This window comes from Eucyclogobius newberryi, unplaced genomic scaffold (genome assembly GCF_026437365.1).
Source record: "Eucyclogobius newberryi isolate DKJ021-1_F unplaced genomic scaffold, fEucNew1.0.hap1 SCAF_8, whole genome shotgun sequence".
Lineage (NCBI taxonomy): Eukaryota > Metazoa > Chordata > Actinopteri > Gobiiformes > Gobiidae > Eucyclogobius > Eucyclogobius newberryi.
The window spans coordinates 23,450,524-23,473,440 of NW_027316500.1; the positions used below are offsets into that span (position 1 = coordinate 23,450,524).

General features: G+C 42.2%; 1 protein-coding gene across 1 annotated transcript; it reads right to left on the reverse strand.

Annotated features, from left to right (window-relative positions):
* Positions 1 to 539: 539 nt before the first annotated feature.
* On the reverse strand, positions 540 to 12,548 carry LOC140351089 (bifunctional 3'-phosphoadenosine 5'-phosphosulfate synthase 2-like). Its single transcript, XM_072436750.1, has 13 exons — positions 12,452 to 12,548; positions 10,484 to 10,598; positions 10,111 to 10,346; positions 9,790 to 9,928; positions 8,902 to 9,020; positions 7,934 to 8,047; positions 7,342 to 7,453; positions 7,029 to 7,234; positions 6,392 to 6,527; positions 4,382 to 4,650; positions 3,346 to 3,575; positions 1,077 to 1,330; positions 540 to 1,039 (listed from the first exon to the last, which is right to left on the reverse strand). The coding sequence occupies exons 1-12, from the start codon at positions 12,476 to 12,478 to the stop codon at positions 1,189 to 1,191; spliced, it is 1,845 nt and encodes a 614-aa protein (XP_072292851.1). The 5' UTR covers positions 12,479 to 12,548; the 3' UTR covers positions 540 to 1,039; positions 1,077 to 1,188.
* Between the last annotated feature and the right edge of the window lie 10,369 nt (positions 12,549 to 22,917).

A 22,917-nucleotide genomic window follows, 5' to 3' on the forward strand; every position in this document is an offset into this window, starting at 1 on the left:
TACGCCTCATTTCAGAAGTGGGCAGCAGCATCAAACATTTACCCAGGTATACACTCGAGTATTTATGTTTGAAATGAAATGATCATACCGTGAGTAAATATTTTACAGTATAATAGCTCTTTACTTTACTTAAGAAAATGTCATACTCTTCTCACTGAGAGCAAGTGTATAATGTGACAAAATACTCTTACTCGAGTACATTTTTTTGCAATTCCAACCATTGTTGTATATTTTCAATTAGTAATAAACTTTATTTAATTTATAAGAAGTGACAAATTATAGCCATAACATAATTAAAATTGTGTAGCCCCGGATACAAATATATATTTAGGTATTATTATATATGTTTTGTTTGTTTCTTTTCCTGTTCTGTAAAGCACTTTCAATTCTTTATGTACAAATTGTGCTCCCCAAATAAACTTGCCTTGCCTAATGTAACCTGAGGATATTGTGTTGTGGTTTGAAACTTTCTGACCCTAAACAGGAGCTTTTTGGGTCACTGCTTCAGACAAGAGCAGATTTAAATAACACAACACAAGAAGAGTCATACACCTTTTATTGCAGTTTAATACAGTTTTCTTCCCAACTGTGCATATAGATGGATTGCATAGTGCATGTTTGTTTTACCTGAATGTCGCTGAAGCTTGCACATTCCCACACACACACACACACACAAGAATAGAATCAGTACCACATATACCTTACACTGGAGTCGACAACTGAGACAAAGTACATTTGTTGTAACTTGTTGTACCAGTGTAAAACCTGATAACCTTCAACTCTCACAACATTTACATTCACTTGAACAAGCACAATAGGTAGTGATAGTCTCTGATGTTGATGATTAAGTGTCAAAATGGAACCTCTTGTTATAGCAGAACCATGTCACACTTTTCACATGAACATTTATACAAGCCGACAATAAAAACTTTATTAAAATATATGTTATAAGTTAATATAAAATCACATTGGAATGTAGTTCCTGTTCTGATTTGGAGAAATCTGGTATAAATTATCAAATAAAATGCAAGCCCTAACCCTTCACACACTACGTCACACACTACTTCATACACTACTTCATACACTACTTCATACATGGTCAATCATCATGCTCAGAATAACAATCTTTCAAAAGGACATTTGTCCTTGGAGACATTTAATTTAAGCAGTAGATTGTTAATTTCGGAGTTACTTTTCTTTCTGGATGGAGATGTAGTAGTCGACCAGGACCTTCCAGGCCTTTGGTGCCATGAAGCCTTCTGGAGGGTTCTCTGCATTGAAAGCCATGTTCCTCATTTTGGTGCCAGATATAAACTCGAACTCCGCATGACTAAAAGTGAGAAACATTATAGTGTCAATTTTAACTGCGCTTTCATATGATGTTTTATCAAGGCTACTGCCCTTCTTTGTGTTGGTATTATTGTAGTTATTGTGCTTGTATTACTGTAGATATTGTGTTTGTATTATTGTAGTTATTGTGCTTGTATTACTGTAGATATTGTGCTTGTATTACTGTATATATTGTGCCTGTATTACTGTAGATATTGTGTTTGTATTATTGTAGTTATTGTGTTTGTATTACTGTAGATATTGTGTTTGTATTACTGTAGTTATGGTGCTTGTATTACTGTAGATATTGTGCTTGTATTACTGTAGATATTGTGCCTGTATTACTGTCGATATTGTGCTTGTATTACTGTATATATTGTGTTTGTATTATTGTAGTTATTGTGTTTGTATTACTGTAGATATTGTGTTTGTATTACTGTATATATTGTGTTTGTATTATTGTAGTTATTGTGTTTGTATTACTGTAGATATTGTGCTTGTATTACTGTATATATTGTGCCTGTATTACTGTAGATATTGTATTAGTATTATTGTAGTTATTGTGCTTGTATTACTGTAGATATTGTATTAGTATTATTGTAGTTATTGTGCTTGTATTACTGTAGATATTGTGTTTGTATTACTGTAGTTATTGTGCTTGTATTACTGTAGATATTGTGTTTGTATTACTGTAGTTATTGTGCTTGTATTACTGTAGATATTGTGTTTGTATTACTGTAGTTATTGTGCTTGTATTACTGTAGGATACTGTAGAAAAATCTGGGCCTTAAAACTAAATAAATAAATAAAGAGTTACTGATATTATTCAGTGTGAAGCAGTGACCGCACACTTCGAGCATCTGACATTTCCCATTAATTTTCTCCATGGTAACTAACGACCACAAGACCTTTATTAACAATATGTGTCTGACACTTTATAAACCACCAAGTTATTAAAGCATGTTGCCAAATTTAGACTTTTTTGTTGTTGTTAGCCTCTGCCACGACTTTAAACTCTAATAAAGTCAATGGGAATGACTTCTGGACCTCAGATGCTTTGACTGTTGAGCTCCATCACTTGTTCTGCACGTTATGACTGCCCTCTGCTGGCGACAGGGGAGAATGCAGCAGGTTGGAGCTGCACACGAGCATCAGAGCCAAAGGACAATGGTAAATGTGTACATATACTGTAGGATAATACTATTTGGGAGGTTTGAGGTTTCTACCCTCTAAGTACATAAGTCTGGGTGAGTGAATGTATCCACAAGAGAAGCAATTAATTGTTGTGCTTAAACTAAATATTTGTGCAGCGTTTGTGTGCCTTTCCTAATTCTTTAAAGGTTCTGTAAACGGCCATGAATCAGTTGAAAAGAAACTGCCAAAGTCACCTAAACCTAAGTTAACCTAATTATTTGTCAGCTTTTGTTAAATGCACCAATTCAAGCATGATGGTCATACTTCTTTAGAAATAAAAAGTGTTCTCCTCTGAATTGTAGAAAACAGTTAATCCAGGCGACATTTCCTTTAATTCTAGATTATGGTGATATTATATATATGAATTCTACAGCAACAGTGTTAAAACCTCTGAACTCGGTTTATCATTCAGCTCTGAGGTTCAGCTCTAAGGTTCAGCTCTGAGGTTCAGCTCTAAGGTTCAGCTCTGAGGTTCAGCTCTGAGGTTCAGCTCTAAGGTTCAGCTCTGAGGTTCAGCTCTAAGGTTCAGCTCTGAGGTTCAGCTCTGAGGTTCAGCTCTAAGGTTCAGCTCTGAGGTTCAGCTCTAAGGTTCAGCTCTGAGGTTCAGCTCTGAGGTTCAGCTCTGAGGTTCAGCTTTAATCATTTTAGTAAACGTTCCAGTATTCCTGTAAGTGAATATTACTGCATCTGGGTCAAGATTCGTGAGGAAACCTAAACAGTATCATCACTTCCCTTGTTTCAAATGCATTTTTAAAGTTTGATGCTAATATTCTTTCTTAAGATATTAACTCTCTTACTTCTTTGTGGACACGTCTGACTCACCGCTCTTTGTCATAGAAGTCCATGGCCTTCTTGGTCGTGTTGTACGCTGCCACTCTGAAGGGAATGATCTCCACAGAGGTGAGCCCAGGGGCCATGGTGAGGACCTTGCCTCCGTGCGTGGCCTCGTACAAGTCCTTTTTGGTCTCAGGGTGGGGCATGCCGGCCGGATCTCGACCCACAATGTAAAAGTTGGCCCCGGCGATCATTCTGGCCCTGCAATGCCACTGCACCTGCCAGATGGGATCAAATCTGTTATGATGGCGCTAATGATGAGGAGTGAGAAATACACTGAAATAGTGAGAAATAATGTAACCAAAGAGAACATTGACAAAACATTACAAATCCTACATTAGCATTGAACAGTATTATTTAACACAAATAAGAGAATGAAGAGAGTCCAAAAGAAAATCAAGTACTGTAAATGTCAAGAAGTCGTAATATGAAGGATTTAAACAAAAAGGGTGCACTTGGTATGAACTATTATTTGAATATTTTGATCTGGAATGATAATAACTTTATTTTGGAGTGGATCCAAGAGGGATTTAAGTGATTCTCATTTCATAAAGCATTGTGCTTATATTACTGATCCTTACTTAAACCTTTCCTCTTGTGAATGACAACAGGGTGTTCTCAGGGCGGGGCTGTATATTTGTTTATTGATATATTTATTTAGTTATTTATTATGCACATGGATCTATAATTACATGGAAGTAAATTGATATTAATTTCAATTTCATGTTATAGGTTGTTTCACCATTCAATAGATATTTTGATTTAAATTGCCAATCACTACGGAGGATTATTTTAGTAGTGGACTAGTTAAACAATTATTTTTATTGTACATTATCAACATAAAAAGGTAAAAATATGGTGACTGAAGACTTGAAACTACATCTACATAAAACTATAATTAGTTGTTTAGTTGCTTAATCGTTGCAGCCCTAGTTCATAGCTTGACAAAATAAAAGTGAATGAAACCAACATCACTAATAATTCCACTCTTTGCCCTTTTGCCCCTCCTGTAATAACCTCTGACCTCTGTGGGTCCGGCGTACATCATGGGGGAGGGGAAGATGGCCACGATGGTGCTGTTTGGATCCAGGACGCCCTCCTCCAACACGGCCGCGTGCTGCTTCATCCTCCAGTCCAGGGGCACGTCGTCCTCCTTGGTCCAGCCTCCGAGCGGGTGCAGCAGGAGCACGGGGTTCTTGTAGGCCCGGTCCAGCAGACGCTTCCTAGTGTCCTGCATCAGAAGTGCGTGGCCGTTGTGGACCGGGTTACGCAGCTGGAAGGCAAAGACTGCATCTGGAAAAAGAACAAACGGAGAGCTGCGTGAAGAGCGGTTTCAGATCGTCACATTTTCGGATGATGTTTACCTTGTTTTTATGATATAATAGATTATTCACGGGTTTGAGGGTCCCAGGTGATTGAAAAGATAAAACAGCTATGTTTTGAATATTTTATAGCTACTGTTAAAAGTCCCCCGGGAAAGAACTACACATCCCACAATGAAACAGAGTTCATTGTAGTTCCTTAAGGCCCGTATGCCGTGTGTTTTTCCATTACTGTTTTTGCCATCACTGTGTGAGGAGCAGAGCCCAGGTTCGCTGTCTTTTATCCTGCCCTTTTTCCTGCCTTTTTATCTTGCCCTTTTATCCAACCTTATCCTGTGTGTATAGGTACCGTGTGCGTCCATATGATGTGAGTATTGTTTGTAACCATGCATGCATATTAAAGTTCTATAAGTTAGAGCGCAGATGCTTGTTTGCGTGCCTGTTAAAGTGATAGCGCGCGGCTCTGCTCCACCTGTTACTACCTACAAATAATTCTTCAATTCTACACATGCATGTCCATAATCCAATCCTCTGACCTGTATGTTTCCTGGTAAATAGTCCCTTATGTATATTTTTGCAGTTTACTTTGTATAAAGTTAAGCTTCACCTGTAACCACTTATAAGCTATGGCTCTATCTGGTGGTCATTTAATGTAACTACACTATGGCTCCCTCTGGTGGTTATTTAATGCAGTTACACCATGGCTCTCTGGTAGTCGCCGAGTGTAACTGCATCAGGGCTCCCTCTGATGGTCGCCGAGTGTAACTACATGCCTTTATCCATATTCAATGCAACCTGTTTGTGACTGTTCCTGACACAGTTTTTTATTGTTTTTCTTTCAGATAACCACACACACACACACACACACCCACGCACCTTTCCTCTCAACCCATCTGTATATAGACCTCCTCCTCCCAATGTTTGATCCCCTCAAGAAATGTTCAAAGTGTGAACTGGAGTTGTCTGTTCCTTCTGACCGAGGAAGACTCAGCTGAAGATTTATCAATAATCAGTGCATACCGGACGCACATAGTATCGCACAGCTACTTTCCAAATTTACATCACTTAAAATCCCATCAATTGATCCTTTAAAACACAATAATCATAATTTATTGACTTCACTTTCCCTTCATGTGACTAGCTTTGATGAATCATGTTTTTCACGATGTAAAGAGCCATTTCTGTAAATTGACGGATAGGTTTATTTATTTATTATTTGCAGTACAATTTGCATAAAATCATACATTCTTGCTTATTATGTTTACCTTCCTGTGAAATCTATAGACCCAGTAAACTCTTTTGTCATTATTATTATGCAAGTGCGGCACAGCAAAAGTGTGTGAGAGTGCACGCTTGTTTACCATGACAAAGCTGAAAATGAAATATGTTTTGTATGACATTAATTGTGTTTTGCAATTAAAAATAAATAAGCCTCATTCTGGTAAGACATTCAAACTGCAGGTACTGTAAGAAGTAACAGCCAAATGTAAAGTTATTTGTGATTTTGAGCAATTCTTGTGGTTCATTCAAAAGTGTCTCTACGTTTTACTGCAGCACACACCACACACTGTGCATTACATTACCAGTTGCATTACATTACCAGTTGACATTTTCACCACAACCTTGTCAAAACTTTTCTGAAAACACAATTGATTATTCCAATTTTGCCTGCAACTTCTCTTGTATTTCAAATAAAAAACAACATTCCAAACCTGCTTTCATGGCCTTGAATTTCTGCTTGAGTTCCCGAGGCGTGAGGCGGTACTGGTCCAGGCCATCGTTCCATCTGATCCGCTCGAGAACCTCCAGATCTCCCCCGACCAACCAATCACCTCCCTCCATCACCATCTGAGACGACACAAATATGATTGTGTGATGAAACGACAACAAACATCCACATTACAAGCGCTAATATAGCTAGGATAAATTTACAAGGAGAAGGTTATACGGGTGCTTTTGTAGACAAATAGTACGGTAAGTCGATGTTCATTGTTACACGTCAAAGCGCTTTGTGCCTTGAAGGTGGAAAATACACTGTAATATTGATAATTATAATAAAAGGAACATATGAAGGCAAATAAATCATGTAAATATAGATGCACTCCACAACTGGAGTGCATCTATATTTAGTGTTTTTAATTAAACTCATCCATTAATGCCACAAGCTAACACAAACTGCATAAACTGTAGAGAAGATGTTAAACTTTTAGATCATTTTAAATTATATAAACCAGGACACGGTGTCAGTATTTTTCAAAAACGTATCAGACTCTAATATGAACATAGCCTGCTCCACTGGGCCCTGCAGGACATCAGATGAAGATCAGATGAAGATCAGATGGTTATTACCTTGATGTACGGGTGCTGGGGGCAGGTGGTGCCCCACTGCCGGGCACAGCGCTCTTCTTTCCTGTGTTCATAAAACTCTGGATTCCTCAAAATGGCCACGATAGAGCCCTGGTATTCCAGAGCGACGGCCGCGGAGCCATCCAGCTCCTGTTTGGTCTCCGTGCTCACAGGGAGGACGATGGGGATGGACTGGTTTATGGCTCCGTCTGACAACAGCACAACGTACTTAATTAACCTCCACAAGAAGATGGACGGATAGACAGACAACACTGCAGTCAGACATGATTGTGAATCACAGGTTTGAGTTGATTACCATCCAGAAGGTTCCCAAAGTGCATGACCTGGAGGAACTCTCGCTCTCTCATGAAGCCTTTGAGGGGACTGGCCCATCCCTCAGCCAACACCTGCACCCACTGCAGGTCCAACTGTGGGACAGACGGTCATTTAAGACAATGTCCTCTTTAGTTCAGACTCGAGGGACATATAAACAACAACTAATATAGAACAGAACTACTAACTAAACTACATACTACTGCATAACGATGTACATTAAGATAAAGAAACAAGTTATGACAAATTTAATGTTATGCATGTGTGTTTGTTATTATACTCATAACATTCACAAATTAAAGTCTATATAAAGTAGAGCAGGGTGGATAAGTGTAATGTGTGAACTCAGAACCAGGCCTGATTCCATTAAAAATTTTAAATATGTAGTTTTCTTTTTTAATGTTTCAATCGATTCCAATTCCAAATATCTAACATATGGCATCATCTTTGTAAGTATATTATTATTATTATTATTTTAGACCTATATTTTCTTTGCATGTATGGTATGTTCCTGTTTTCATGTATTCTTCTTCTTCTTAGTGTGCTTATACATCATGTGTGAAACTGTGACTTACTTTATTGATGCTGATTTTGGGAAGAGTTTGAGCGTCGGCCAGAACTCGATCCAGTTTGTTTTCTGGGACAAACAGCTCCGTGACTTCCTCCAGACATTCACTGGGAACGATTTTCTACACACAAATGAAACAGGAAAAGAAGGATTTATCAAATCAGTTAGGGAAAGGAAATAGAAGAAATGGAATATACCGTACACTAGTCTAATAAGAATGACAAGATGAACCTTATTTCTTTCTAATTTTACCGAAAGTCTTGGATCTAAAACTGGGCAAATGCGAGTCGTTTTACTGGTTTTGGCGAGTTAGTTGCCTTTTGAGCTTGAAAAGTGTCCAATTATTTTCTAGTCTTAGGTTAAAAGCAAAAAGGCTACAGTATATTTTATTTTAAATCAGAATTAAAGATAATTTCCTAGTAGAGGGTCCTCCCTTTGCTTGTCTCCATGGAGATGTTACTGTGTTGCTTATAAAGTTTTTGTGTGCTATTTAAGGTGTTTTTTAAGCAACACAAAACACCTGTAATAGAATAAATGCAAGAAAGACAAGCTTAATGCCATACTGTGGAACTATTTCAGCTCTTTTCAAGCAGATGACGGTAAGAAAACTGACATTTAAATAGAATAAGGCAATAATGTGAATAAAAAGTGATAAAAAGTGATTTTTTTTCAGTAGATATATTTAAAAAAGCATTTCAAAGAATCCCTTCAGATGAATTAGATTAAGTTTGCTGGTTTGACAATCGCATGCATATGTGCAGCTGTAAACAAATCAGAAAACGTGCCATATCCTGACCCTGGACCCAAGTTCTTGTACAAAGAACCAAGAACACTGCACACTTTTCCCCCACAAAATGCCACATAGTCGAATTTGCCTCAGAGCGTTCAAGAACAATCCGTTCCGTTAACACTCTTTTAATCTGTGTAAACTTGCACTTCTCTGTGTGCTCGCAGTTGATGTCCTTGTCTCCTCACCTGCTCTCGCAACATATCCAGCAGCTGTTGAAGGCATTCGTCCACCGTCAGCTCTCCGGTTTTCAGCACCAGCTCCGGAGCTTCTGGACGCTCGTAGCCAGAGTCGATCCCTGTGAATCCTGGGAAATTTGGTAAGAAAATATGTCATTTATCAAAGTATGACAGGTATGACAGGGTTAAGCAAGGTTAGGAAATAAATCAGGTCTAAAACAGGAATGAATATAGTTCATAAAAGGACAAAATGTGGGAGAAAAGTGAATCAAATAAGGTCTAAAACAGGACTATATCAGGTCTTAAAACAGGGCTAAAACTGGTAAAAATTAGACTCATGTGGAAAGAACAACTAAATAAAAATTAAACAGGACTAAACCAGGTCTATGAAAGGAATCAACAGGACTAAATATGGTTTATAAAAGACATTGATTATGGTCTAAACCAAATCCAACCTGTAACAGAACTATACCAGGTCTTAAACAGGACTAAATAAAGTCTAAAACTGAACTAAAACAGTGGAAAAAAGGACTACATCCGATACATCACAGTACTACAGGTCTATAACATCTAAACCAGGACTAAATGTGGTTTATAAAAGGTCTAGGTATGTTCTGAAACAGGAAATATTGATTAGATCTGTAGCAGGACTAAACCAAACGGTAAAACAAGCTCAAACCTGCAAATTGTAAAGATAGTGATCACAAAACTAGCAGAAATGAAAGGTTAAAACTTATATTTGAGTGTAAATTAAACACAAACTCTATAACAAGCGTTCTCCAAAACAAGCGCACATGAAAAGCCTTCAGCGTGACCTTAGTATCAGGGACAGAGGAATAAGTAAGTCAGCGGCTAATGAAAACACAAATGTCAATGTTTATTATTGCTAGTCGGCACCTTTGATCTCTCCGGCGCGAGCTTTCCTGTACAGTCCTTTCACATCGCGCTTCTCGCACAGCTCCAGAGAAGCGTGGATGAAGACCTCAAAAAAGGGCAGCCCGGAGCTGACGTGGGTCTTCCTTGCCTCTTCACGATCCTGCGGAGAGAAGTAAAGGACGGAATTCTTTGGTTTGGTTTTTGGATCTTTGTAAAAATAATACAAATCTTGATTATTTGGATTTTTCCTTAAGTATCCAGTATACAAAATAAACAGAGGAGATATCATTATAGCACCATCATCATCATAACAATGTCTTACTCATCTTGCGTGTTACAAACCTTTGCAAAAGGAGAGATGAAGCTGGTGATGCAGACCAGGCCGGCATCAGCAAACAGCTTGGACACCTCCGACACGCGGCGGATGTTCTCTTCCCGGTCCTCGGAGGAAAAGCCCAGGTTCTTGTTCAGACCGTGCCTGATGTTGTCCCCGTCCAGAGAGTAGCAGGGGATAGCGTGGGCCACCAGGTACTCCTCCAGGGCAAAGCTGAGGGTGGTCTTCCCAGCACCAGACAGTCCTAAAAAAAGATTATTATTACCGCCTTTTTCTGGGACGCAACGCCTTTCTTTGTTCATGCTCAGCATGACTTGCGGTCACCTTCACTCCTCACTTGTGTTTAAAGGAACTACAAAGAGACAGTGCACTAATGATTACCTGTTAACCAAATAGTGCATCCTCTGAAGCCTCCTCTGGTGCCCACGACTTGACCTCGCTTGTTCCGACTCACATGGTGGACTTGGTAACTCACGTTAGTCGACTTGTTGAGGTCCTGGAATGGAAGGACAAAAGTCTGGTCTTACAACATGATAGAAGGACCTAAATTACACAGGAACATACACAGATAAAGGAATAAAGTAGTTCATACATCAGCTCATAACATTGGATTCAGGACATTAAAGGGGACATACGCTATTATGCTAAATCAACTTTAATGAGCATTTCACCTTCTTGCAACAGTATTTTTGACTGATTCATGCATGTTTGAGTATTACTGTATTGACCTACTACAATGGAGTGCTCAGAAAATTCCAGGACTCCCTACCCCAGCCCACGTCCCTGTAGGATATTATTTGTTCTGCAGTTTTAAACCGGAACAGTCAGTGAACAGTTTTGTTTTACTAAGCTTTAAGCCAACATTGCAGTGAACAAATATAAAATTGTTATCCCTTGATTAATACATATATTATATAAATTACCTGAAAAAAAAAGTACAATTGAAACATTTGTTGGTTTTCCTTTTGAATATGTTGTTTACAAGACTGCCTACAGCAAAGTTGCCTCTAACAACAATTAGAAGTACACACCTAGTTAAAACAAGTTTGTCCTTTCATTAAATCCTGAATACACTTCTGAACGTAAAACCTGACATCTTATCCTGTGCTTGGCGTGTGGAGCGCGCCGCGGTGACCCGAGCTGAGATGGAATGAATGGGCTTGTCTTGATAGTGGCAGGGAGGGGGTGAGAGATGGAGAGAGGAGGGTGGAGGAGGGCGGAGGAGGGTGGAGGAGGACAGAGGGACAGTGTGCCCAGTGTCCCGCCCGCACCGGACAACCCAGTGATGATGTGGCAGCACAGCTCAGCACCCACATGTTCACCCGCTGCCCACCCACCCAAGATCAGCCCACATCATTTCATCAGCAAGAGGACTGTTGGGTACTTTAAGAGGAGGGGCAGTAAAGCCACAGTCCCACCATGTACTACAAACAATACTACAATACTAGGGTACTTATTGGTCCACTTTGTAGGATTTGACTTGTACATGACTGATGACGATAACTTGTACTTTTAATCCTGTTCTAGTCCTGCTTTTGGAATATAATTGTTTTTAAAGAAGACCTATTGTGCTTTTTCTGGGTATTTACTTTACTATTCATCTGTAACACACAAATCATGATCTTACAAACTGCAATATTTAACTTTAACGACGATGAATGTGAGAAATAGTCAATTCGCTTCCTTTTCAAAACCTCAAAACGTACATTATGACCTTCAGAGTTAACAATGTGTGACTGTAACAAGCAGGTCATTCACAGACTACGTGACCTTCTTTAGCTCTACACATATAACACAAAGTCTGGCATTTTTTTGTGGGGCGGACTGGATGAAACTTTGAGGATTACTCAGACATGCATGAAGCTATAAAAACACAACTTTGACTAAGCTAAATGATGAGGAAACTCAGTTATGACATGGTTATAAGCTCAATAAACCCATAAACACGTCTTAGACACAGCACGGTATGAAGACGCATTCGTCACTAACCGCATCTTATAATCATAACTGGTTTGAAATCTTCCAAATGCTTTTGCAGTCACTCTTTTGAGAAAGTCTGCAAACTAAACTCACATTAAGCCTCTCTCTTCACAGTCGCTCCTTTCTCTCCCTCCGCGGACAAATCGCGCAATGAAAAGGCACAAACATGTCCAACAAGCGGCTCATTCACGACCACCACACCTGGACTGTAACGCGTTACTTCACACTTCGACACGACTTGTTCATAACGGTTCGGAACGCGGCTTTTTTCACGCACTCCGTCCTTTGCCGTGCACTTTCCCCGCAGATCGAACGGAACGGAACGCCGGACTGTGGAATCCGTCGATGATCTGCGCATCTTTGACTCACCGTGCGAAGCTTTTTCACCCCAGACATGGTTCGTCCTCGCGGCGACACGAAGCGGAGGCGGCTCGAGGGGCAAAGATCACGACTGACAGCGCGGAAGTTTCGGGCGAGCCTCAGAAGAGTTTGGGCTGCGGAGTTTTGGAGGAGGCGAGGGGCTTTAAAGGGGGGACTTGGGAGACACGTAGCACTCCTCTTGGCCGGCCTCCAGTCCTCCTCCGTGCAAGACGCAGCCAATGCCCGGGAACAACGACACAGCGAGGGCCGAGCAGAGGAAGCTGGAGGCGCTGGAGGCGCTGGAGGCTGGACGAGCAGGAGCAGGAGCCGCGTGCGTGTCACTCAAGGCTGAACGACACATTCCAGTGACTTGTGCTGGTCGTTTTATTGAGTGCGAATTACTGCGAGATGTCTCGCAGACACTATATGTTCTAGTGTTTTTTATTTTTATTATATTTTCCAGTTTTTTCCTGACCTTCGGTGCGTTTCAACTCCTTAACGCTTTCATCGATCTCAACAAGTGATACATCATTATGATCGTGTTCACTGTCTCATTATTGCTATTACTTTTGACATTTGTACTACTTGTACTTTTTGCAGTATTTGCAAAAGTACAATATTTTAACCCTTTCCAGTCCAAAACTTTGGCGCGTTTCAACTCCTTAACGCTTTCACCGATTTCAACAAGTGATACCTCATTACGATCGCTTTCACTGTCTCATTACTGCTATTACTTTTGACATTTGTAATACTTATACTTTTGTAAATACTGCAAAAAGTACAAGTATTTTGACACTTTTCCACCTTCGGTAAGTTTCAACTCCTTGACGCTTTCACCGATTTCAACAAGTGATACCTCATTACGATCGCTTTCACAGTCTTACGTGTGCTATTACTTTTGACATTTGTACTACCTGTACTTTTTACAGTATTTACAAAAGTACTCATTGTAATAAATGTGGAATTGAACACAAGTCATGTTTTCAACAAATATTAACCCTTCCACACTTCCAAACACTTTCAACACATCCAGAATTCAACACATTAGTATTTAAACACATGTAGTACTTGTACACACATGTAGTACTTTTACACACATGTAGTACTTTTACACACATGCAGTACTTTTACACACATGCAGTACTTTTACACACATGCAGTACTTTTACATAAAAAAATACTTTTACACCAAAAATACTTTTAACACAAAAAATACTTTTAACACAAAAAATATTTTTACACAAAAAGTACTTTTACACAAAAAAGTACTTTTACACAAAAAAGTACTTTTACACAAAAAAGTACTTTTACACAAAAAAATACTTTTAACACAAAAAAAACTTTTAACACAAAAAGTACTTTTACACAAAAAAATACTTTTAACACAAAAAATACTTTTAACACAAAAAGTACTTTTACACAAAAAAATACTTTTAACACAAAAAATACTTTTAACACAAAAAATACTTTTAACACAAAAAATACTTTTAACACAAAAAATACTTTTAATACAAAAAGTACTTTTAACACAAAAAAATACTTTTAACACAAAAGTATTTTTTGTGTTAAAAGTACTTTTTAACACAAAAAAAACTTTTAACACAAAAAATACCTTTAACACAATTAAACAACTTCAACAAATTTGTACTTACACACATGTACACTTTCAGCAAGAATGCAGACACTCAAGCAATGGCTTCAGCCATTGCAAAATCTAGTTCATCTTGTTCCTCCTGTTACATGTGTGTTTGTCAAGTTTTATGGTCTTTGTTAGGAAAGACAAAGCGTGTCAGAGTGCGTCACTGTAATCAGTGCAATTCAAGTGCAATTCAAGTGAGAAGAGCACGCAATTCAAACAAACAAACAAACAAATAAACAAACAAAGGTGCAGCATGTCATTTCTAACACTTTGGAATAATTGTCAGAAATGTTTACTGAATGTTCTTATGTTGCTTTTAATGATGGTTGGCAGCCAACTGAAAAAGTGCACTTATCGCCACCCACTGCAGTTGCACGTCGTCTTCTGTAGTTGCAGGTCTTCTGCAGTTGTACATCTTCTGCAGTAGTTGTACATCTTCTGCAGTAGTTGTACGTCATCTTCTGTAGTTGCACGTCTTCTGTAGTTGCACGTCTTCTGTAGTTGCACGTCTTCTGCAGTTGCACTTCATCTTCTGCAGTAGTTGTACGTCATCTTCTGTAGTTGCACGTCTTCTGTAGTTGCACGTCTTCTGCAGTTGCACTTCATCTTCTGTAGTTGCAGGTCTTCTGTAGTTGCAGGTCTTCTGTAGTTGCAGGTCTTCTGCAGTTGCACATCTTCTGCAGTTGCAGGTCTTCTGCAATTGCACGTCTTCTGTAGTTGCACGTCTTCTGCAGTTGCACGTCTTCTGCAGTTGCACATCTTCTGCAGTAGTTGTACGTCATCTTCTGTAGTTGCAGGTCTTCTGTAGTTGTACGTCGTCTTCTGCAGTTGCACGTCTTCTGCAGTTGCACGTCTTCTGCAGTTGCACGTCTTCTGCAGTTGCACGTCTTCTGCAGTTGCACGTCTTCTGCAGTTGCACGTCTTCTGCAGTTGCACGTCTTCTGCAGTTGCACGTCTTCTGCAGTTGCACGTCTTCTGCAGTTGCACGTCTTCTGCAGTTGCACGTCTTCTGCAGTTGCACGTCTTCTGCAGTTGCACGTCTTATGCAGTTGCACGTCTTATGCAGTTGCACGTCTTCTGCAGTTGCACGTCTTCTGCAGTTGCACGTCTTCTGTAGTTGCACGTCTTCTGTAGTTGCAGGTCTTCTGCAGTTGCACGTCTACTGTAGTTGCACGTCTTCTGTAGTTGCACGTCTTCTGTAGTTGTACGTCGTCTTCTGTAGTTGCACTTCGTCTTCTGTAGTTGCACTTCGTCTTCTGTAGTTGCAGGTCTTCTGTGTTGCACATCTTCTGTAGTTGCACGTCTTCTGTAGTTGCAGGTCTTCTGCAGTTGCACGTCTTCTGTAGTTGTACGTCGTCTACTGTAGTTGCACGTCTTCTGAGGTTGCAGGTCTGCTGCAGTTTCACGTCTTCTGCAGTTGCAGGTCTTCTGCAGTTGCAGGTCTTCTGCAGTTGCACATCCTCTGCAGTAGTTGTACGTCATCTTCTGTAGTTGCACGTCTTCTGTGGTTGCACGTCTTCTGCAGTTGCACTTCATCTTCTGTAGTTGCAGGTCTTCTGCAGTTGCACATCTTCTGCAGTTGTAGGTCTTCTGCAGTTGCAGGTCATCTGCAGTTGTAGGTCTTCTGCAGTTGTAGGTCTTCTGTAGTTGCACATCTTCTGCAGTAGTTGTACGTCATCTTCTGTAGTTTTACGTCTTCTGCAGTTGTAGGTCGTCTTCTGTAGTTGCACGTCTTCTGCAGTTGTAAGTCTGCTGCAGTTGCACATCTTCTGCAGTAGTTGTACGTCATCTTCTGTAGTTGCACGTCTTTTGTAGTTGCACGTCTTCTGTAGTTGCACGTCTACTGTAGTTGCACGTCTTCTGCAGTTGCAGGTCTTCGACAGTTGCACTTCTTCTGTAGTTGCACGTCATCTTCTGTAGTTGCGCGTCTTCTGTAGTTGCACTTCGTCATTTGTAGTTGCGCGTCTTCTGTAGTTGTACGTCGTCTACTGTAGTTGCAGGTCTTCTGTAGTTGCACGTCTTCTGTAGTTGCAGGTCTTCTGCAGTTGCAGGTTTTCTGCAGTTGCAGGTCTTCTGCAGTTGCAGGTCTTCTGCAGTTGCAGGTCTTCTGCAGTTGCAGGTCTTCTGCAGTTGCACGTCGTCTTCTGTAGTTGCACGTCTTCTGCAGTTGCAGGTCTTCTGCAGTTGCACGTCTTCTGCAGTTGTAGGTCTTCTGTAGTTGCACATCTTCTGCAGTAGTTGTACGTCATCTTCTGTAGTTGCACGTCTTCTGCAGTTGTACGTCGTCTTCTGTAGTTGCACGTCTTCTGCAGTTGTAAGTCTGCTGCAGTTGCACATCTTCTGCAGTAGTTGTACGTCAACTTCTGTAGTTGAACGTCTATTGTAGTTGCACGTCTACTGTAGTTGCACGTCTTCTGCAGTTGCACGTCTTCTGCAGTTGCACGTCTTCTGCAGTTGCACGTCTTCTGCAGTTGCACGTCTTCTGCAGTTGCATGTCTTCTGCAGTTTCACGTCTTCTGTAGTTGCACGTCTTCTGTAGTTGTACGTCGTCTTCTGTAGTTTCACTTTGTCTTCTGTAGTTGCACTTCGTCTTCTGTAGTTGCAGGTCTTCTGTAGTTGCACGTCTTCTGTAGTTGCAGGTCTTCTGCAGTTGCACGTCTACTGCAGTTGCACGTCTTCTGTAGTTGTACGTCGTCTTCTGTAGTTGCGCGTCTTCTGTAGTTGCACTTCGTCTTCTGTAGTTGCAGGTCTTCTGTAGTTGCACGTCTTCTGTATTTGCAGGTCTTCTGCAGTTGCACGTCTACTGCAGTTGCACGTCTTCTGCAGTTGCACGTCTTCTGCAGTTGCACATCTTCTGCAGTAGTTGTACGTCATCTTCTGTAGTTGCACGTCTTCTGTAGTTGCACGTCGTCTTCTGTAGTTGCGCGTCTTCTGTAGTTGCACTTCGTCTCCTGTAGTTGCAGGTCTTCTGTAGTTGCACGTCTTCTGTAGTTGCAGGTCTTCTGCAGTTGCACGTCTACTGTAGTTGCACATCTTCTGTAGTTGTACGTCGTTTTCTGTAGTTGCACGTCGTCTTCGACAGTTGCACTTCTTCTGTAGTTGCACGTCATCTTCTGTAGTTGCGCGTCTTCTGTAGTTGCACTTCGTCATTTGTAGTTGCACGTCTTCTGTAGTTGTACGTCGTCTACTGTAGTTGCAGGTCTTCTGTAGTTGCACGTCTTCTGTAGTTGCACGTCTTCTGCAGTTGCAGGTCTTCTGCAGTTGCAGGTCTTCTGCAGTTGCAGGTCTTCTGCAGTTGCAGGTCTTCTGCAGTTGCAGATCTTCTGCAGTTGCACGTCGTCTTCTGCAGTTGCACGTCGTCTTCTGCAGTTGCACGTCTTCTGCAGTTCTAGGTCTTCTGTAGTTGCACATCTTCTGCAGTAGTTGTACGTCATCTTCTGTAGTTGCACGTCTTCTGCAGTTGTACGTCGTCTTCTGTAGTTGCACGTCTTCTGCAGTTGTAAGTCTGCTGCAGTTACACATCTTCTGCAGTAGTTGTACGTCAACTTCTGTAGTTGAACGTCTATTGTAGTTGCACGTCTACTGTAGTTGCACGTCTTCTGCAGTTGCACGTCTTCTGCAGTTGCACGTCTTCTGCAGTTGCACGTCTTCTGCAGTTGCACGTCTTCTGCAGTTGCACGTCTTCTGCAGTTGCACGTCTTCTGCAGTTGCACGTCTTCTGTAGTTGTACGTCGTCTTCTGTAGTTTCACTTTGTCTTCTGTAGTTGCACTTTGTCTTCTGTAGTTGCACTTCGTCTTCTGTAGTTGCAGGTCTTCTGTAGTTGCACGTCTTCTGTAGTTGCAGGTCTTCTGCAGTTGCACGTCTTCTGCAGTTGCACATCTTCTGCAGTAGTTGTACGTCATCTTCTGTAGTTGCACGTCTTCTGTAGTTGCACGTCTTCTGTAGTTGCACGTCTTCTGTAGTTGTACGTCATCTTCTGTAGTTGCAGGTCTTCTGTAGTTGCAGGTCTTCTGTAGTTGCACGTCTTCTGTAGTTGTACGTTGTCTACTGTAGTTGCAGGTCTTCTGTAGTTTCACGTCTTCTGTAGTTGCAGGTCTTCTGCAGTTGCACGTCGTCTTCTGCAGTTGCACGTCTTCTGCAGTTCTAGGTCTTCTGTAGTTGCACATCTTCTGCAGTAGTTGTACGTCATCTTCTGTAGTTGCACGTCTTCTGCAGTTGTACGTCGTCTTCTGTAGTTGCACGTCTTCTGCAGTTGTAAGTCTGCTGCAGTTACACATCTTCTGCAGTAGTTGTACGTCAACTTCTGTAGTTGAACGTCTATTGTAGTTGCACGTCTACTGTAGTTGCACGTCTTCTGCAGTTGCACGTCTTCTGCAGTTGCACGTCTTCTGCAGTTGCACGTCTTCTGCAGTTGCACGTCTTCTGCAGTTGCACGTCTTCTGCAGTTGCACGTCTTCTGCAGTTGCACGTCTTCTGCAGTTGCACGTCTTCTGTAGTTGTACGTCGTCTACTGTAGTTGCAGGTCTTCTGTAGTTGCAGGTCTTCTGTAGTTTCACGTCTTCTGTAGTTGCAGGTCTTCTGCAGTTGCACGTCGTCTTCTGCAGTTGCACGTCTTCTGCAGTTCTAGGTCTTCTGTAGTTGCACATCTTCTGCAGTAGTTGTACGTCATCTTCTGTAGTTGCACGTCTTCTGCAGTTGTACGTCGTCTTCTGTAGTTGCACGTCTTCTGCAGTTGTAAGTCTGCTGCAGTTACACATCTTCTGCAGTAGTTGTACGTCAACTTCTGTAGTTGAACGTCTATTGTAGTTGCACGTCTACTGTAGTTGCACGTCTTCTGCAGTTGCACGTCTTCTGCAGTTGCACGTCTTCTGCAGTTGCACGTCTTCTGCAGTTGCACGTCTTCTGCAGTTGCACGTCTTCTGCAGTTGCACGTCTTCTGCAGTTGCACGTCTTCTGCAGTTGCACGTCTTCTGTAGTTGTACGTCGTCTTCTGTAGTTTCACTTTGTCTTCTGTAGTTGCACTTTGTCTTCTGTAGTTGCACTTCGTCTTCTGTAGTTGCAGGTCTTCTGTAGTTGCACGTCTTCTGTAGTTGCAGGTCTTCTGCAGTTGCACGTCTTCTGCAGTTGCACATCTTCTGCAGTAGTTGTACGTCATCTTCTGTAGTTGCACGTCTTCTGTAGTTGCACGTCTTCTGTAGTTGCACGTCTTCTGTAGTTGTACGTCATCTTCTGTAGTTGCAGGTCTTCTGTAGTTGCAGGTCTTCTGTAGTTGCACGTCTTCTGTAGTTGTACGTTGTCTACTGTAGTTGCAGGTCTTCTGTAGTTGCAGGTCTTCTGTAGTTTCACGTCTTCTGTAGTTGCAGGTCTTCTGCAGTTGCAGGTCTTCTGCAGTTGCACGTCGTCTTCTGTAGTTGCACGTCTTCTGCAGTTGTAGGTCTTCTGCAGTTGCAGGTCTTCTGCAGTTGCAGGTCTTCTGCAGTTGCACGTCTTCTGCAGTTGCACGTCTTCTGCAGTTGCACGTCTTCTGCAGTTGCAGGTCTTCTGCAGTTGTAGGTCTTCTGCAGTTGTACGTCGTCTTCTGTAGTTGCACGTCTTCTGCAGTTGTACGTCGTCTTCTGTAGTTGCACGTCTTCTGCAGTTGCACGTCTTCTGCAGTTGCACGTCTTCTGCAGTTGTAGGTCTTCTGCAGTTGTAGGTCTTCTGTAGTTGCACATCTTCTGCAGTTGCACGTCTTCTGCAGTTGTAGGTCTTCTGCAGTTGCAGGTCTTCTGCAGTTGCAGGTCTTCTGCAGTTGCACATCTACTGTAGTTGCACATCTTCTGTAGTTGTACGTCGTCTTCTGTAGTTGCACGTCGTCTTCGACAGTTTCACTTCTTCTGTAGTTGCACGTCGTCTTCTGTAGTTGCGCGTCTTCTTTAGTTGCACTTCGTCTTCTGTAGTTGCACGTCTACTGTAGTTGCACGTCTTCTGTAGTTGTACGTCGTCTTCTGTAGTTGCACGTCATCTGCAGTTGCACTTCATCTTCTGTAGTTGCAGGTCTTCTGTAGTTGCAGGTCTTCTGCAGTTGCACGTCTTCTGCAGTTGCACGTCTTCTGCAGTTGCACGTCTTCTGCAGTTGCACGTCTTCTGCAGTTGCACGTCTTCTGCAGTTGCAGGTCTTCTGCAGTTGCACGTCTTCTGCAGTTGCACGTCTTCTGTAGTTGCACGTCTTCTGTAGTTGTACGTCGTCTTCTGTAGTTGCACTTCGTCTTCTGTAGTTGCACTTCGTCTTCTGTAGTTGCAGGTCTTCTGTAGTTGCATGTCTTCTGTAGTTGCACGTCTTCTGTAGTTGCAGGTCTTCTGCAGTTGCACGTCTTCTGTAGTTGTACGTCGTCTTCTGTAGTTGCGCGTCTTCTGTAGTTGCACTTCGTCTTCTGTAGTTGCAGGTCTTCTGTAGTTGCACGTCTTCTGTAGTTGCAGGTCTTCTGCAGTTGCACGTCTACTGCAGTTGCACGTCTTCTGCAGTTGCAGGTCTTCTGCAGTTGCAGGTCTTCTGCAGTTGCAGGTCTTCTGCAGTTGCACGTCTTCTGCAGTTATACGTCTTCTGCAGTTGCACGTCTTCTGCAGTTGCACGTCTTCTGTAGTTGCACGTCTTCTGCAGTTGCACGTCTTCTGCAGTTGCACGTCTTCTGTAGTTGCACGTCTTCTGCAGTTGCACGTCTTCTGCAGTTGCACGTCTTCTGCAGTTGTAGGTCTTCTGTAGTTGCACATCTTCTGCAGTAGTTGTACGTCATCTTCTGTAGTTGCACGTCTTCTGCAGTTGTACGTCGTCTTCTGTAGTTGCACGTCTTCTGTAGTTGCACGTCTTCTGCAGTTGCACGTCTTCTGCAGTTGCACGTCTTCTGCAGTTGTAGGTCTTCTGTAGTTGCACATCTTCTGCAGTAGTTGTACGTCATCTTCTGTAGTTGCACGTCTTCTGCAGTTGTACGTCGTCTTCTGTAGTTGCACGTCTTCTGCAGTTGTAAGTCTGCTGCAGTTGCACATCTTCTGCAGTAGTTGTACGTCATCTTCTGTAGTTTTACGTCTTCTGCAGTTGTACGTCTTCTGCAGTTGCACGTCTTCTGCAGTTGCACGTCTTCTGCAGTTGCAGGTCTTCTGCAATTGCACGTCTACTGCAGTTGCACGTCTACTGCAGTTGCACGTCTACTGCAGTTACACGTCTACTGCAGTTGCACGTCTACTGCAGTTGTACGTCTTCTGCAGTTGCACGTCTTCTGCAGTTGCACGTCTTCTGCAGTTGCACGTCTTCTGCAGTTGCAGGTCTTCTGCAGTTGCAGGTCTTCTGCAGTTGCACGTCTACTGCAGTTGCATGTCTACTGCAGTTGCACGTCTACTGCAGTTGCACGTCTTCTGCAGTTGTACGTCGTCTACTGTAGTTGCACGTCTTCTGAGGTTGCAGGTCTGCTGCAGTTTCACGTCTTCTGCAGTTGCAGGTCTTCTGCAGTTGCAGGTCTTCTGCAGTTGCACATCCTCTGCAGTAGTTGTACGTCATCTTCTGTAGTTGCACGTCTTCTGTAGTTGCACGTCTTCTGTGGTTGCACGTCTTCTGCAGTTGCACTTCATCTTCTGTAGTTGCAGGTCTTCTGCAGTTGCACATCTTCTGCAGTTGTAGGTCTTCTGCAGTTGCAGGTCTTCTGCAGTTGTAGGTCTTCTGCAGTTGTAGGTCTTCTGTAGTTGCACATCTTCTGCAGTAGTTGTACGTCATCTTCTGTAGTTTTACGTCTTCTGCAGTTGTACGTCGTCTTCTGTAGTTGCACGTCTTCTGCAGTTTTAAGTCTGCTGCAGTTGCACATCTTCTGCAGTAGTTGTACGTCATCTTCTGTAGTTGCACGTCTTTTGTAGTTGCACGTCTTCTGTAGTTGCACGTCTACTGTAGTTGCACGTCTTCTGCAGTTGCACTTCTTCTGTAGTTGCACGTCATCTTCTGTAGTTGCGCGTCTTCTGTAGTTGCACTTCGTCATTTGTAGTTGCGCGTCTTCTGTAGTTGTACGTCGTCTACTGTAGTTGCAGGTCTTCTGTAGTTGCACGTCTTCTGTAGTTGCACGTCTTCTGTAGTTGCACGTCTTCTGCAGTTGTAGGTTTTCTGCAGTTGCAGGTCTTCTGCAGTTGCAGGTCTTCTGCAGTTGCAGGTCTTCTGCAGTTGCAGGTCTTCTGCAGTTGCAGGTCTTCTGCAGTTGCACGTCTTCTGCAGTTGTAGGTCTTCTGTAGTTGCACATCTTCTGCAATAGTTGTACGTCATCTTCTGTAGTTGCACGTCTTCTGCAGTTGTACGTCGTCTTCTGTAGTTGCACGTCTTCTGCAGTTGTAAGTCTGCTGCAGTTGCACATCTTCTGCAGTAGTTGTACGTCAACTTCTGTAGTTGAACGTCTATTGTAGTTGCACGTCTACTGTAGTTGCACGTCTTCTGCAGTTGCACGTCTTCTGCAGTTGCACGTCTTCTGTAGTTGCACGTCTTCTGCAGTTGCACGTCTACTGCAGTTGTACGTCTTCTGCAGTTGCACGTCTTCTGCAGTTGCACGTCTTCTGCAGTTGCACGTCTTCTGCAGTTGCAGGTCTTCTGCAGTTGCACGTCTTCTGCAGTTGCACGTCTTCTGTAGTTGCACGTCTTCTGCAGTTGCACGTCTACTGCAGTTGTACGTCTTCTGCAGTTGCACGTCTTCTGTAGTTGCACGTCTTCTGCAGTTGCACGTCTACTGCAGTTGTACGTCTTCTGCAGTTGCACGTCTTCTGCAGTTGCACGTCTTCTGTAGTTGCACGTCTTCTGCAGTTGCACGTCTTCTGCAGTTGCACGTCTTC